Below are 18428 nucleotides of genomic sequence, written 5' to 3' on the forward strand. Positions count from 1 at the left end.
AACATCAAGGAAATTAGCTTTGAAGATGTCAGCTTGAAAGGAGATCTTTAATTTACAATAAACCAAGTACGGGAACATTTTGAAAAATTAAAGATTGATGATGTCTTATACAACATCGCCTTTCATGTAATACTAGCCAGAGCCAAAAAATATTGCATATTATGGAAGGAATAGAAATTTTGTCTCATTCAGGAGTGGCGATAATTTTTATTATCCTTCAATTTATTGTTATTTTTTACATTACAGATTATTCATTATTCAGCTTGTGCATTGAATAAGTACGTGCATAAAATAACAAAAGACTTTTCCTCTTATATTGCAGCAAAGGTATTTTAATTTACGCTAAAAAATTCCTTAATTTACGTCGTCTTCCGTGCGATCCCTAACTCCTTTTTGAACTAAACCATTTTGGCGCTCTATTACGTGTGGTTGCATACGCTGTTAGGATGCCTGCCGGCTGAGCGGAAGCTTGGCAACACTGTTATCCATAAGGCCCGTACTGTCAACTAAATGTGGAACGCTCTATAAAACGATTTAAATAAACATTAAAACTCAGTTTGTAAAATTTTTCGGTGCAAGATCCCCAGTTTGCCCCCCCCCCCCCCCCAATATTTTTTATACGTCGGCACCCCTGTGGGACATGGAGCAGTGTGTAAGCTGATCCTGTGAGCGGTATATATCTGCGGAAATCCATTCTTTTCTGTTACGTACGTGTACAATATGATTGTACTTGCTTTGTATTTTTTTTTACCTAAAACTCCTGAAATGTGACCACGAATTCCAAGTTTACAACTTATGTATGGCCGTGGTCCCTAAGGCAACTCGCGTCAAGAGCAGGCCGATGCCGACGCCGGGCTTCCCTCCGCCCTAATGATTCCCTACGAGACCCTAGTGTCGCAAATGACTTTGTCTACCGCTCGCCTTCTCCAAATACATTTGGGGCCAAGCTCAACTTAGCTCCCTTACCCCTGCCACTAGACTACACCCTCTAACCCTATCACACCACGAATCCACGGTCAAATTATTGCGTTACCACTGATTTTTTATTCAACCAAACATTGTAGTTGATTTTAAATGATTTATTTACTCTTCTAAAAGAATTACTAACGTTTTTTTTAAGCATTGTGGAATATCATGCTCATGAATATCATAATAAATAAACAGAGTATTAATAGAGATAAAATGAACGTAGGATAACGTATGACCCGTACAAATATTGCTCGAAGATTCAGTGTTCGATTCGCGGATGATCAGGCGTTTATTAGCCAGCCAGCGAGGGGGCTTCTGGCTCTAGTGGATGCGTTATACGAGTGTTGCGAGGAATATGGGATGAGGATTAATCACAAGAAGACCAAGGTTATGCGGTTTTGTAAAGCATCACGAGCGAGGAATGTTAGACTTAAGATAAAAGTGGGTGGTGAAAAACTTGAGCAGGTTTTGAGCAATTCAACTATTTAGGCATTACGTTAGAGGAAAATGGATACAGTAGTAAGGACATCAGGAAGAGAGTTGCATTAGCAAAAGAGGCGTTCATGAACAGGAAGGAGCTTCTGGGAGGATCGTTATGTAAGAGTTAAAAGAAAAGGTTAGTGAAGAGTTTGATCTGGAGTGTAACTCTCTACGGTGCGGAAACGTGTACACTTAGGAAAGAAGACGAGAGAGGATTAGAGGCATTCGAGATGTGGGTATGGAGAAGGTAAATGGTTAGAGAGGAGAAGAAACGACGAAGTGCTGGACATGGTGGGTGAGGAGAGGCAGCTTTTAGATGAGGTACGGAGGAGACAGAAGGTATGGATGGAGTTAGTGCTTAGCGGGGAGGGGATGTTGAAAACAATGTTATAGAGGGTAGAATGTTAGGTAAACGAAGAAGGAAGAGAAAAGGATTTTTTGATAGATTGAAAGGGAGTAGTCTCACTATGAATTGAAGAATGTAGCGCTGGAAGGCAAGGGAGGCTCCCAGATCACTTCTTGAATACTTCATGGAAACCTACCTTAATCGGTAGAATACTTGGATAAAAATAACCACATAAACGTCGGATATAGCAGTTATAGGGTATCAGGAAGAGAATTGCATTAGCAAAGGAGGCATTCATGAACAGGAAGGAGCTTCTAAGAGGATCGTTGTGTAAGAGTTTAAAGAAAAGGTTAGTGAAGAGTTTGATTTGGAGTGTAGCATTTTACAGAGCAGAAACATTGACACTTAGGAAGGAGGACGAGAGAAGATTGGAGGCATTCGAGATGTGGGTATGTAGAAGTATGTAGAAGGTGAAGAGGACGGAGAGGAGGATTAACAATGAAGTGTTGGACATGGTGGGTGAGGAGAAGCAGCTTTTAGATGAGGTACAGAGGAGATAGAAGGTATGGATGGAGTTAGTGCTTAGCGGGGAGGGGATGTTGAAAACAATGTTATAGAGGGTAGAATGTTAGGGAAACGAGGAAGGAAGAAAAAATGATTTTTTAGATAGATTGAAAGGGAGTAGGCCTTATTGTGAATTGATGAGAGAAGTGCTTGAAGAAAGGGGATTTTCCCAAAATGCCCTTCAAGTATTACATGGAAACTTACCTTAATCGGTAGATTACTGTAATAATAATTCTGTGTGTGTGTTTTTTAAAATGTAAATATGGATTGAATGTGGTTTTTTTTAATGTTTCTCTGCAGGTGAGGGATCCGATTGGTGATGATGTCTAGCACAAACGCGACGTCGACGGCTCCTCCCAAGACGCAATCACAAGCCGAGAGGGGCGGAGGGGTCGGGAATGGCGCTGGTCAGGCGGGGAGCGGATCCAACGCCCTCTCGTGGCTGGAGATCAACGTGGAGTACTTCAAGACACCGGCCGGCATCTGCAAAATCCTCGAACTGGTACGTGTCCACGTAACTGGGGAAACGAACGGAATGTTTGTCGATACACGCAATGTGCTTTAGGGTGGGCCGAAAAAAGGTTTTTTTTTCCTGATCAAATTTTCCCTGTGCGGGAAAGTTGCGAAATGATATAAGGATCTCGCACAAATTTTTTTTTTCAAATCGGATGATATTAACCACTGCCGCCCGAGCTCTAAATTTTAAAATTTAGCAAAAAATCGGCCTGATTTCAGAATGAAACGGCTATGAAGACGAATTATATGAAAATATTGGATAATGGATAAATTAAAGAGTGGATAGATGTTTATAGTTCATAAAAATGAAATTTGAAGTTTATTTGACGAAATCTATGGGTCAAACAATGTCTATGAATTAACAACAAAATTATAGGATAGACCACCCGCACAACACAAACTCATCTTTGCCTACGTTTCTAAAATTCCATTTTGGGGACTAGATTACGCAATGAGAACGCATGGAGGTGTTGGCTCTTGTCTACTTTAACAGGTTGAATACGGATCGCGAGAATCCTCGTTTTTCCAGACGAATAGAGAAAATTTATGAAGACTGTCGTTCGTACTAACGACTCCTTTATTTTTGCCAATTTTATTTAATTATTTATATTTGGTTGATAGGCAACGGTTTCAATCATCATTAATAACATAATAGGGTGGTTTACTAATTTTTTAACTGCCCAAATCGAAAGATTATTATACCTGGAGAACGTATTTCATGCAATTATATTTTTAAATGACAATATCTATTTTTCGTGATTAAATGAAAAGTGAAAATTTTCAAGTGCGCGAAAACGCGACGGCTAAGTATGAATGCTGGGAAAAGCCCGTGTGACGTCATTCTGGTTCAGGCTGTCACTGTGTGAGGCCACCTTGGTGTGAGGCTATGAGCGCCGATACGACGCAGGATGCTAGCAGGTAGCTGAGTACCCTGCTAGCAGTTAGCGCTTGGCTTAAATAAGGATCATAATCAATACCCTATCAAACGAAGGAAACTTTCTGACCATAGGCAGTTTTAATAGGTGATTATTAAGACATGTTTCCCTGAGCTCTGTGCCTCATGCATGCATTGGTAATCTCAGACGATGTAAAACTCCTGACTTCATACTCGTATAGCATCTTGCAGCCAATCTGGCCTTTTTCAAATGCGGTTAAAAAATACCATTGCCATTCGTCTAAACTGGGATTTCGAAAACCAAATAATTTGTTTATTATGAATACACTAATGGTGGGTAAGGTATCGCAATCAATGCCTTTCGTTTTCTTTGATGAAGGAAACTACCCAATTTTGCATAAATTGTATACTTTTAGAATGCCTCCTTTTTTGGTTTTAAATTAAGTCATGCTTTCGAAGTCGCTTCTTTCCCGCGCTCGCATCAAACCATTAAGGATTACTCCCATCATGCCTGAGTAAGTACAAAAATTCCGTTAAAAAATATCTAAAAATATGAAAAAATTGCACTTTAAAGAGAAGAGTGCATATTAAAGTGTTCGGATTTAAATATCAGCTGGAATTAAGGGATACGAAGGATTTAAACACTGCCATAAGTAACGTGTTAAGTATACAGGGTGTCCCATTTATCTTGACCACCCGAAGTATAACTTTTTGTCCAGATGCAAATTCAAAAAAGTGTCAAGCAAATGTTCATTAGCCTTCAGGGGGACATTAATCAGCATGACTGCCTTCCTTGTAGCTTTGCTATTTACAAAGACATGAACAGGAGGAGTTATATGAGAGGAAATGCATTGCCGAATAAAAAATATAGGGTGCCATTTTAAAAAGGCATACCGCTGTTCATATCTTTGTAATAATAGTATTTTTTTAGTAATGTAGCGTGATAATATAGGGTTCAACTGTCAACTGGAATTGGTCTACATTTTCTTTCCTTTTTTTCCATGAAGCTTCTTGTGTGGCTTTTTCTGCGATGAATCGCTTGCTGAACTTCTACCAACAGTATTCCCCCATCATGTTTTTATATAATAATAACATGATGGGGGATTACTATGGATAATCCCCCATTATCTTCGTTCATTAGACCTACTTTTTCAATTTTATTTTAACTACAAAAAAGCCTTAAAATTCTAAAAATATTACTTGATTTCATAAATTTAACTGTAAAATGTGAATAAATGGTGGGTGATACAACTTTTTAAGCATCACATTTGGATTCAGCAACTTAAAAAACATAAGAATAAGGTATTTTCAGTAAAAAAGTTTTTTCATTGTTGGCCTGTGATATCGGAAAACACGGATTACGAGGTGCGAGATTAATATACATTGCGGAATTTTAAGATAAACGAGCGTGATGCGCCCGCTCCCAGCGCGGGCTTCCCCCGCTCTTTTCAATGCAGGTCCACAGAGAGATAGGCGCGTTTCTAATTTTAAAATGTAGAAAATATAGGCAGGGTCTTATGCACAAATTTAATTGGAATGTTCATGTACAAATTGAGGTCAGAGGACCTCTTTAAACACAACATTGGAAGTAATTACGCTATCCTCTTTTAAACGCACATGGTGACTCATACTTACGTATCAACAGTAGACTTGAATGTGGAATCAGCCGCATTTTGATAAAAGTTATCCAAAGAATGCGAGATATTGTTGCAAATGAACAAATGTATCAGTTTGTGCGCCGTTAACTTCAGGAATATTTACCGGTTTTTGTGTTTTTTTTTTTAATTATTTAAAAACCAATTTTAGGAAACAATAGCAATAGTTAGGAAGTAAGATATTCCGTCACATGTTCTCTGATAAATTCTGTGCATTTTGGTACCTCATTTGTAGAGTTTGGTTGCGTATAAGTTGAGAAATAGGTATCTATACAGTAGAAATAATATAGAAGATATAAACTAAAAAGCACAATATGAGTTCCTCCGTGACCGTACTTTAAGAGTTGAGAATGAAGTTTAATGGTGGAAATGTCTCTTTGCGTTGTTTCAGCTCTTTGGAATAATCTGCATGGCGTGCGCATCTCCAGCACACCTCTCCGGCACGCATTGGTTCCTGTTTGTGGTCGTCACGTCGTTCATCTCGGCCGTCGCCTGGACCGCCATCTACCTCCTCTCCATCCGACAGCAGCTCAGCAGAATACCCATCGACTGGACCCTCACCGTAAGTTGCTGCTTTGCTGGGGCGAGAAGGACGTGGGGCCTTTCGAGAAATGTGTCAATCGTTTCAGGTGTAGGCATTCCCACAGGGTGCGCCGAACGATGTTCTTTTTTTTGGATGTAGTACGGCCACATTTAAATTCATTAATCCAATAGAATGGTTTCCTATTATTTTTTTATTGCCTAAATCAAAAGATTATTACTCTTGGAGTACGCATTTCACGCTTTTAGATTTTTAAATGACGATATCTATTTTTCGCGATTAAATGAAAAGTGAAAAATTTCAAGCGCACGAAAATGCGACGGCTAAGTATGAATGCTGGGAAAACTCTGTGTGACGTCGTTCTGATTCCCGCTGCCGCAAGTGAGGTGACCTTGGGGCGAGGCTTTGAGCGCTGATACGACGCAGGATGCTAGCAGGTAGCAGAGTAGAGCCTAGCCTAGAGCTAGAGTAGAGCCTAGCCTAGAGCTAGCTGGTAGCGCTTGGCTTAAATAAGGATTATTAATACCTTATCAAACGAAGAAAACTTTCCAACCATACATAATTTTAATAGGTGATTATGAAGAGATGTTTCCCTGAGCTCTGTGCCTCATACATGCATCGATAATCTCAGACGATGTAAAACTCCTATCTACTCGTATAGCACGTAGGTCCCTGTGACGTCACGTGGAGTGGAATCGCATGGGCGCCAATCTGGCCTTTTTCAAATGAGGATAAAATTTTACCCTTGCCATTCGTCTAAACTGGGATTTCTAAAACCAAATAATTTGTGTATAAAATGAATACACTAATGGTGGGTAACGAATCGCAATCAATGCCTTTCGTTTTCTTTGATGAAGGAAACAACCCTATTGTCCCTAAATAATAATTTCATTTTCTATTCTATTCTAAACTGACTACAACTTATGTTCGCAGCTTATGACTGAGTGTGTGGTTCAGAGAACGCACATTTGTCCTCTTCCTTGTGGTGCGCACTTGTCGCCTTTATTGCTGAGCAATCAGGGATTGAAAGAAATGAATACAGCTTCACGGAAATTAAAGATACAATTGCACTCCACTCCTATTTCTCAGCATCTATTGTCCTTCCCATAGTTTTGTATTGCTCTCCAATTTGTTCCATGTCAGCCCCAAATAACCCAAAATCCCTTGATTGCATCCCCCACTTCTTTGCAAAAATAGTTTATTTATTTATTTAATGCACAAAATAGATAAATACATTATTGCACATACACGGGCAACTACCCATTAATCATTAAGAAATGATATGCATGCAATATCAAGAGAAACAGGTTAGAAATAAAGATTAAAATAAAAAATCAATGCATCAAAATGACAATAATGAACATGACAAAAAAAAAAGAAAATGCTTCATACCTGATTAAGATTGTTCTTCAAACATTGCTTAAACCTCATGGCCTTTGTGGCAAAACTATCAATTTCAGAAGAGGAAGTTCATTTCTTTCCCTCAGAATCCTAGAAATAGGGCTTTGGTACATATAATTGCGTCAATAAAATTCCCTATGGACTTGCTTCTGGTAGCATGAGATGGTGCTTGTTGGGATACTAATTCCAAAAGTTCGGAAATAGAAATACTATTACGTAGATTCCGGTTAATTGGGACATATCGGGACTAGTGCACTTTGCCCCAAATAAGCGGCTGCCCAAATTAGGCGAACTTTCCTGTACATGGGAATACAAACGTTAAAATGTTAGAAATAAGAATAAAGAATGTTTAAAATGCAACATAAGTTTATTAAACTATTAATTTGATTAATAAATCAGTGAGTTAAGTTAATTTATTATCATTTTTAAGAATTACAACAATTTAGTTAAAAATATTTTTCACAGCCTCGGGCGATGCTGAATGAATGTCTTTTACTAATATTAAAGAAAAGTCCTATCCTCTTGCGGATAGTATAAGAACGAGAGCTTTCAAAATAGGGCAAAAATAGGAACATTTGTGAAAAATAAGAGTAAATCAAAGGAGGAAAATATAAAAAAATAGTATTCTGAAAAGAAAAAACTTTAATTTCGTCACGAGTATATGTCGCCGACTCATGGCCCAATAAAGCGGAGAATACATACTCTGGGATATTCCTCTATTGGGTTCTGTTCTCCAAGACCTGCCCCAATTAAGCGGCCGCCCCAAGTAACCGGTGGACCCATTAAACAGTATACTGTATTTAATAACTTGTGTAAGAACATCATATCTGCCGTGATGTGCCATGAAGATAGAGTTGAAATTCCTAATTCCTTGTATGCATCAGGGTAAGAGATGATATTGGCGATCAGCACGGAATTTGTGCGTGCATAGTCTAATAAAACGTCTTTGAACTTTTTCAAGCCCATTTATGTGACACACATAGAATGGTGACCTAAAATCAATGCTGCCATACTCCAAAATAGGTAACACAAGCATGGTAAGTAGTGATTTGATGCAGGTTGTCACATCAAAAATATTTCTGGTGAATCTGGTTTTAGTTAGACATAAAACCCCGCATTTACGCAGTATGTCCACCCGACAATGGCGCCGACTCAATGGGGCCTGAGCCCCCCCAAAAATTCGTTACAAATGTGAGGAAAAAATGTGTCAGGCTTGTCGATTTTCCCCGGAGTGTCCAGATGACGAGATACGTGTGATCAGGGTTCTAATGTTGATCAAATGACTCTTCTAAAATGCTTAAAAACTTAAAATTCACTACTCATAAAATTTACCGGGGCAAGGTCCCCGGTTTGGGCCCCCACTCATATTTTTTGTAAGTCGGCGCCCCTGCCTCCCGATGCTGTATTGTCCTCTCTTTCCTTGTCTAATATGCAAAACCTCAGACTTAAAATGGACTTAAAATTTCTACACAATATCTTAAACTTTCCCATGGAAAAGTTTAAGATATTGTGCATTATACCCTACTGCTTATAAGGCAATTTTAGTGAGTTTTCAATTCATCGAAAATAAAACATGTTGGCATTCATTCTTCATTTACTTACAATTTTAATCCCATTTCAGAGGCCAGTGATGCGATTGGGGCCACAAATAAATTTCCTGAGGTTTCTCAAAAATCGTATAACCACGGCCTCGCGTCGAAAATGAGCAAATTAAGGGAGGCTATAACATTCTTAGGGAGAAAGTTATTCATGGAAGTGGGTAGTAAGTGTATTTGTGTGTGTTTATGTACATATAACCTTAATGAAATAAATTGTGTATTTTAATCACATTCATTTTTTAGTCGCCTTTAGTCCCTAAGATTCACCAGCATTCGCTGGGATACAATACGATTTGCATTCCTTCGGAAAGTTTTAGGATTCGCTGCGAATCATCCAGTGTGGAATCCTTGTGAATCTCACAGACTCATATATTTTCATAAGGGCAGAATCTCCCTGACCTAGGGCTCACCTTTATATCTATATATGTATTTCTACTGTATAGATACCTATTTCTCAACTAATACGCAACCAAACTCTACAAATGAGATACCAAAATGCACAGAATTTATCAGAGAACATGCGACGGCAAAGCTTACTTCCTAAATATTGCTATTGTTTCCTAAAATTGGTTTTAAAAAATTGCCCTTGATATTTCTCTTAAGCGATGAGGCGATCCGCCATCTTGACGTCACGAACTTGCTCCATGGTGCAGAGCAAACCTTTATTTCAGGATATTTAATCGATACCAATTTAGTTTCAGGTACATATTATTATATTTGTTGCAATATAACGCGCTTTCAACACATTATTTCAAGTTAACACAGAAAGGTCTTGGACTCAACACGTACTCAGTCTATGGCGAACCATTTTCTGTCTCTCTTTCTCTGGCACCCTCTCTCTTCTTTGTTTTCGTGTCTTGGTTACGGTGGAATCTTCGAGAGGTAAACCGGTAAACATTCCTGACGTTAACGGCGCACAAACTGATACATTTGTTCATTTGCAACAATATCTCGCATTCTTTAAATAACTTTTATCAAAATGCGGCTGATTCCACATTCAAGTCTCCTGTTGATACGTAATTAAATTTGTACATAACACCCTGCCTTTTTTTTCTACATTTTAAAATTAGAAACGCGCCTATCCCTATTTGGACCTGCATTGAAAAGAGCGGGCACATCACGCTCGTCACCTCTAACTCCTGCACTCATTCTCTGGATTCTCTACTGGTTAATTCCTTGTTGTTTTTAAATGTTGTTGCTGTATTGTGTCAAATTCACGTTGGTTTTTTTTTTTAAATTTCCACTGTAAATTGGCTCTATGTGAAAAATAACTCAAATACATCACACTCCCGATTATCCGGGTTAACGATGGGGAGAGACGGCACGAATAATCGGAAAACACGGATAACCCAAACGTTCAATTAAATGTCTTGCAATGTTCATAATTTACGTAAAACAAACAATATATTATTATTTATGCAGTTATTCTGTTATTTAAGAGTGCTCACGGACTCAATGAGAGCTTTCTTCGCCAGTTCGCGATCTGTTAACGGAGCGCGGTCGCGCATTGCGAGGCTTGGAAAACAGGAACACGGTGCTCCGGTGAATGCAGCTAGCGCGCGATCCATTTTACGAAGGGGATTCTAACGGAAATAATAAGCCCGGTTTATCCTACCTTTAATACAGCAATTCCGATGATTTTGCGCCCGATTATTTAAATAAAGAACGCGGAAAAAATTGAGCAAGAGTAAAATCATGCACGGATAATCCGATACCCGGATAAACCGCAGCCGGATAATCGGGAGTCTGCTGTAATACAAATGAGAGGGGTTGGAAAGGAATAGGTCTGAAGCTGGACTCACCATGCTACATATAGGAAGGAAAGGTCATAAATTCAAAATTAAGTTAAAAAAACAGAAAACAGACATTTCTCCTGATCTCTACCTGAAGTTATTTTTAAGATCTTCCCTGCAAATGCGAAAATTTTTAGGAAGAAGTGCTCATCGCTTATTGGTTAATTACAGTGTGGTTTATAAGAGAGGGTGTGAAATTGGGTCAATAGGGTGTTTTCCTATTATTTTTTTTGATTGCTTAAATCGAAAGATTATTACTTCTGGAGTACGTATTTCACGCTTTTAGATTTTTAAATGACGATATCTATTTTTCGCGATTAAACGAAAAGTGAAAAATTTCAAGCGCGCGAAAACGCGACGGCTAAGTATGAATGCTGGGAAAACTCCGTGTGACGTCGTTCTGGTTCCCACTGTCGCCGTGTGAGGTGACATTGGGCCGAGGATATGTGCACTGCTGCGATGTAGGCTGCTAGCAGGTAGCAGAGTACCCTGCTAGCAAGTAGCGCTTGGCTTAAATAAGGATTATTAATACCCTATCAAACGAAGGAAACTTTCCGACCTTAAGTAATTTTAATAGGTGATTATTAAGCGACGTTTCCCTGAGCGCTGTGCCTCATGCATGCATTGGTAACCTCAGACGATGTAAAACTCCTATCTACTCGTATAGAAACTAGGTCCCTGTGACGTCACGTGGAGTGGCATCGCATGGGCGCCAATCTGGCCTTTTTCAAATGAGGATAAAATTGACCATTGCCATTCGTCTAAACCGGTACTTCTAAAACCAAATAATTTGCGTATTATGAATACAGTAATGGTGGGTAAGGAATCGCAATCAATGCATTTCGTTTTCTTTGATGAAGGAAACTACACTATTGGGTCAATGTTCATTTTTTAGTTGTGTTTTATTTGAATTAATGTATTGAATGGATTGTTGAAATTGGTTTATTGGGACGATGTTAAATTCTTAGTTGTATGAGATTAGAATTAGTGTATTATTTTTTACCATAAGTGTTTTCTGTTTTTAAACTTTGTGTTAGATAGATAGAAAATTGGTATGTACACATTTGTTACTCATGTACATCTAATGCTGCCACCTGGCAATAGCCTACTTGCAGCAATGTATGATAATAATAAATAAACAGCCATAATGTGTTCATTTGTTTTGCAGGAGTTCCTCAACACGGGCGTGAGCGCTGTCCTGTACGTCATTGCGTTCCTCGTCCAGATCATCGTCTGGATACCGTACTCCCGATTCTACGCACAAGGGGCCAACATCGCAGCTGGCGTGAGTAACAAAACATCGTTGGAGTAATGATATGTAGTGCAGATGCAACTGGACTTTTTATTATTAGTAGACTCACTTCAGTTATCTCGCGGGAAATACTTAAAATTATAGTATTTTGCTAAAATTCAGTCCATTACTTACATATTGATGGCTATGTTCTAACAACACGTATCTCAATCCCTAGCAACCTAACAACCAAACAAGTTTTGGTTGTTAGGTTGCTAGGGAACCATGTGAACAGTATCCTGCAACGTATGCAATCGTATTATACATCGTGGTTATTCATGGCCCATATCGAACTTCCATCGGTCAAGTAATCTGTAGACTCGAAACAGAGAGATCTTATAAGTCTACAATTTTTCATGTGCCCTGAGCTATATATACTAACAAGTCGCATTAAAGAAGCCTCCGCTTCTTGGAACCATTTATGTCAAATACCATGCTGAAAAAAACCAGGAAATTAGCAGAACATTACTTCAAAAAGAGTTATACATAATTTAAAAAAATTATCTTATGTAGAATTCCTTAAATAATTATCAATTGCCAACATAAGTTATGGTGACACGCCTGCTGGATAAAAACCTAAAAGGTATGCGACCCGCGCAGCATTATTGTAGAATTCTATAAGAAATGCAGATTTCTTATAAGAATTTTTGTAAGACTTATAGAATCCTATAAGGATTTCTATAAGACTTATAGAATCCTATACGAAATCTGTAAGACTTCTTCTGTAAGACTATAAGAAATCTGTAAGATAGAATCCTATAAGTCTTACAGAATTCTTATAAGAATTTCTGTAAGACTTATAAGAAATTTTCAATAGGGTTAAGCTGGTGTATTTATGGTGTATAAATTATCGTATTTTGCTGAAATTCAGTCCATTACTTTCATATGGTGTCATCGTCTGGCATAATCCTCCCTGGGCTAGCAAAATTTTCTCTCTGCAAAAACAAGCTGTGAAAGCAATTACAGGAATTTCAAATAGAGAACATGGTAGATCATTTTTCAAATCCGTAGGTATTCTAACGCAAACCTGTCTATTCATTCTGTGTTGCTCTTTCTTTGTTAACACTTTGCGAGCCATGGACATAATATTACGTCCTGCTAATCCTTCTGAGGATTGCCTGTGAACGTAATATTACGTCTTTCCATTTAATTGGCTTTGTATGCGTGAAGCCGTAATATTTCGCCCGTGGTACTTTTCCAGTTTACTGCTTAGTGGTTCTGTTATTTCAAAAAACAACTGCTTGATGGAAAAAGAGTTCAATTTATGTCTCGAGGACGAAAAGTCCTCCGTAGCTACCGGCATCCTCATCTTAGGCTACTTTGTGTGAAGATTCTTTGGGCCCATAGATCGTTCGTTAAGGGTGCATTGACCCTTTTGGTCATCCAGGATTTATAAAGCTTTGCTTGGAACAATGCTTTAAATAGTTCGAATTGAGCGTATTAAAAAAATTATTACGCATGCTATGGCGGTACATCACATGTTGCAACTTTTTTTATTTTTCAAAAACAGTAGGTTTTCATTGTTAAATTATATATTTAAAGATTAGCAATATATGTTATTCAACTCATTCATAAAGAAGAGAAAAGTCCATTTTTATTGAAATGCACATCGATATAAATATATTTTTGATGCTAATGTTTTAAAAAATGTACGAATATATAGTAAAAAATGGCTGGATTTTTCAGTGGGGCTTTAAATTTAGCAGCCGGCTCTCAAAGTGTTGAGGAAAATCCTCATGTATATTCGCCCAAATAGCTCCTTCCGCTCTCATTATACTGTAGAAAAAAAGGGATGTTCACCTATTGACATTCAACTCCACTTTCAGCGAAAAAAATAGGCCACATATTACCTCTGCTCAAGTTTACAATCATCTGCCTCCTAAACTGAAGAGAATCTTTGAATTAGCAAAACTTAAAAGGCAACAATTAAAGCCTTTTCTTCTTGAGAATGCCTTTTATGGCATTGCTGATTATTATGAACTGTAAATTTTAGGAATGTACGCTTGTCATGTGTTAGTTTCGTGTGTTTTTATGTAATGATTATATTAAAGTAATAAGATATTTTTTAATTTGATGCCTTCCAATGTTTCTAAGACCATACGGAAGTAAAGACTATGTTATTATTGTTATTATATACATTTTCCCTTTCTAAATTATTCGGTGAAAAGGCCAAATAATTTAAATAGGGAAAATGGTTATAACTTCAGCCAAATTCCTCAAATTTGCCAATGCATCGCTCAGGATTTCTGGATGTGTGGTAATACCGCAAGGCCGTAATACAGAGATTGTACTGTAGATGGCACATTGAAAATTTTGGACAGCTACGTTCAATAGCATACGATAAAATCCCACTCATGGATCAATATAAATTTATATTGATATATATGTATATCTTCTTAAGTAAGGATTGCTGACAATCATAATTTACACTCTTGTAAGGTATGTTGCTGCCCCAATATTTCATATAGTTTTGATTTTCCCATAAATAATACTTTCGCTTCAATAGGCATCTAATGAATGAAAAGTTGTATAGATCATACTTCGACTGTTAGTATTGGATTCATTTTATTTAACTTTTTTCTTACCTTATACCTTAATTTTATACCTTATTAATAGGAGTTTCAATGTCACACCTTATTATATAAAAAACATATTTGGGAAAAATTTAATTCCAGCATTGTCGATTTGATTTTTCTTGCAGGAAAATTTATCAAGCGGAATGTCCATCATTGCTAAATGTGTCCTCTATCGTAAGGATTATATCCTTAAATTTTCGTCCATCTCGCAAAAGAAGAATCTTATGTAAAATGATTTGATGTTTTCCCAATTTACTTTACATTGGAGTTGTATGTCGGTATAAAAAATTAAAACTATGGTTGCCATGGAGCCTTAAGGGTAACTGAAATCTTATATTATCAATCGGGTATTATGCTCCAAATTAGATTATATTATGATGGTGATTATTTATCAAAACACGGGTCTCTTTATTCAAAAAAGGATTTGATATAATAATAGTTATCTATCCGAAAAGGCTTATCATTGATTTATTATATATGTAATACCTGAAGTTCAAAAACAGCCCTTAGTGAAAAACCTGTTAAAAACTGTTGAAATTTTCAGTATTTAATTGGGGCCACTGTTGAATCCAACAAAAACTGTAGAAAATTCAACAGTAACTGTTGAAACTTAACAGTAACCGTAGAAAATCCAACAGTGACTGATGAAACCCAGCAGTAACTGCTGAAGTCAAACGGTAATTGTTGAAATCCAACAGTAACTGTAGAAAATCCAACAGTAACTGTTAAAATCCAACAGTAATTGTTGAAATCCAACAGTAACTGATAAAATCCAACAGTAACTGTTAAAATCCAACAGTAATTGTTGAAATCCAAGAGTAACTGTAGAAAATCCAACAGTAACTGATAAAATTCAACAGTAACTGTTAAAATCCAACAGTGACTGATGAAACCCAACAGTAACTGCTGAAGTCCAATGGTAATTGTTGAAATCCAACAGTAACTGATAAAATCCAACAGTAACTGTTAAAATCCAACAGTAATTGTTGAAATCCAAGAGTAACTGTAGAAAATCCAACAGTAACTGATAAAATTCAACAGTAACTGTTAAAATCCAACAGTGACTGATGAAATCCAACAATAACTGCTGAAGTCCAACGGTAATTGTTGAAATCCAACAGTAACTGATAAAATCCAACAGTAACTGTTAAAATCCAACAGTAACTGTAGAAAATTCAACAGTAACTGTTGAAACTCAACAGTAACTGTAGAAAATCCATCAGTAACTGTTAAAATCCAACAGTAACTGTAGAAAATTCAACAGTAACTGTTGAAACTCAACAGTAACTGTAGAAAATCCATCAGTAACTGTTAAAATCCAACAGTAACTGTAGAAAATTCAACAGTAACTGATAAAATTCAACAGTAACTGTTAAAATCCAACAGTGACTGATGAAATCCAACAATAACTGCTGAAGTCCAATGGTAATTGTTGAAATCCAACAGTAACTGATAAAATCCAACAGTAACTGTTAAAATCCAACAGTAATTGTTGAAATCCAAGAGTAACTGTAGAAAATCCAACAGTAACTGATAAAATTCAACAGTAACTGTTAAAATCCAACAGTGACTGATGAAATCCAACAATAACTGCTGAAGTCCAACGGTAATTGTTGAAATCCAACAGTAACTGATAAAATCCAACAGTAACTGTTAAAATCCAACAGTAACTGTAGAAAATTCAACAGTAACTGTTGAAACTCAACAGTTACAGTTGAATCCAACAGTAACTGCAGAAAATTCAACAGTAACTGTTGAAACTCAACAGTAACTGTAGAAAATCCATCAGTAACTGTTAAAATCCAACAGTAACTGTAGAAAATTCAACAGTAACTGTTGAAACTCAACAGTAACTGTAGAAAATCCATCAGTAACTGTTAAAATCCAACAGTAACTGTTAAAATCCAACAGTTTTTTTGCTAAGGGAGTACATGGTGTAATTCTTTTCTCCTCTTTGTTTTTCCAGGTTTTTGGCATCTTTAACGCAATTGTCTACTGGTACGCCACGATCCTCCTCTACAATGAATACAAAGATGCAAGAGCTGCCTAAGGTCACCTATAGAATCCACGAGGAAGTTTTTACAAGATTTTTTTAGTTGCAAATATATAAATATAAGTGTTTTTTTATAAATATATATATATATATATAAATAATTTTAATGCTTGTTTGATGGATGAGTCTATTGTACACTATTTTCTGGCTTATGACGTGGTGCACTGCAGTTTGCATGACCTGATTGTATACCAAACCCCCTGTAAATAATATATTTATATATTATTATATATTATTTATATATTCAACCAGGGTTGGAATGCAAAAGGAAACGAAAAAGTTTCGTTTTCGACCCAGAGGGAAACGAAAATACGAGACCTATATTTAGTTTCTTTCCCGCACAAAATTAAAATCACCAAGGAGTTAAGTTTTGTTCCACGGCGAAACTTTACTCTCGGAAACGAAAATAAATTAATCTATACTCCGCTGCTCATAGTTAAGTTTTTGATCCCGGAAGTTGAGCGTAGGGGGAAAAGAGGGATTAGTTACGACACATTACGTTTGACATACAGTAGAGTAGCTAGGTTGAGGTCCGGGGGGTTCGGACGTCCCCGAATCATAGAAACACAATTATTTTTCTTCGTAAAAGAAGACAAAATATTGAAAAATCATGAATTTACAAATGATTTCTTCGGCAAGTGAAGTTTTTTCGATTATGAAAAGTGTTTAAGTTAGTTTAAAATCCTCTACTGAGTATGTTGTCTTATTTTTGATTTTCCCCCTGGTTTTTTGACCCACCTCTCCACGAAATTCCTGGCTACCCTACTGTCCTGGGTGATTACTCACGAAGAAAATTGGGCGTGACGACATGAACCATTACTCAGCCAATCAAATTTACACAAATTATAGACACAATTGATAAGTATACACTATGAAGAATCGGTAGGGACGACACAGAGGACCGAACGCCACCACAATAAGTCCTCACTTAACGACGAACCCTTTAACGACTACTCGAAGTGACGACGGACTTCGTTTGACGAAAAAAAAAGTTATGCACTACTGTACATACTTAAGTATTAATTTTAAGGAAAATTCATGCTTAAATACTGCAGTACACCATAATATGAATATTACTGTGCTTGCAAACACTATAGATTAGTACTAGGGAGTGAAAAAACTATGTACTGTGAAGGTTATTTGTCGTTAATACCTAACCCTAACCCTAATCCAGGGCCCAGATTAATGAGGAAATCGCTTTACAATGGGCATTCTGGTCCCTATCCCCGTCGTTAAGCAGGAACTTACTGTATTTCATTACACAACTCCTTTTTTTGTTTATTTTCGTATTATCAACAAGACTTATTGTCCATTATTGTTTGACCTCCATTGTTTTCCTCCGCTGTCAAGGAGAATGGTTGCAATCAAGACAGATTTTCTGTCACAGTTTAATCTCTTATATATTATTCATAGTTTTCTATCTTGGTATTATTTTATATATTTCTCTGCCAATCATTCAATACTCTTAATGAATTGCATTACTGGGTGTCATGGCGAGCATCCGTAAGATTTTTAAAAGATACTAAAATTGTTAAAAAAATAGCTGCACCAACTCGTTTTTTTCTTGGAAGTCTACTTTTTGAAGGTTATACAGTGAATGTCTTTGTAACGAAATCCTACGGATCGCCGAAATACCGTCGTTAAACTGAAATTTCGTTCTACGGGAAAATTCGTTATACAAGACAGTTAATAATTTCGTTATACTGAGTATTTCGTCATTCTGAAGTTCGTTATAAAGAAATTTCACTGT

At 37.0% G+C, this 18428-nt stretch overlaps 1 protein-coding gene across 1 annotated transcript in view; it reads left to right on the top strand.

Moving 5' to 3' along the window:
* Window positions 1-17314, top strand: part of LOC124170465 (CKLF-like MARVEL transmembrane domain-containing protein 4) — an 89185-nt gene extending 71871 nt beyond the window's left edge. Inside the window, exons 2-5 of the mRNA XM_046549185.1 lie at window positions 2660-2861; window positions 5817-5987; window positions 11927-12043; window positions 16592-17314. Of these exons, the coding sequence (XP_046405141.1) occupies window positions 2679-2861; window positions 5817-5987; window positions 11927-12043; window positions 16592-16675 (555 nt within the window). The 5' untranslated portion in view covers window positions 2660-2678 and the 3' untranslated portion in view covers window positions 16676-17314. The remainder of the gene's footprint in view (window positions 1-2659; window positions 2862-5816; window positions 5988-11926; window positions 12044-16591) is intronic.
* The last annotated feature ends 1114 nt before the right edge of the window (window positions 17315-18428 follow it).

Source organism: Ischnura elegans, chromosome 13, assembly GCF_921293095.1.
Source record: "Ischnura elegans chromosome 13, ioIscEleg1.1, whole genome shotgun sequence".
NCBI lineage: Eukaryota > Metazoa > Arthropoda > Insecta > Odonata > Coenagrionidae > Ischnura > Ischnura elegans.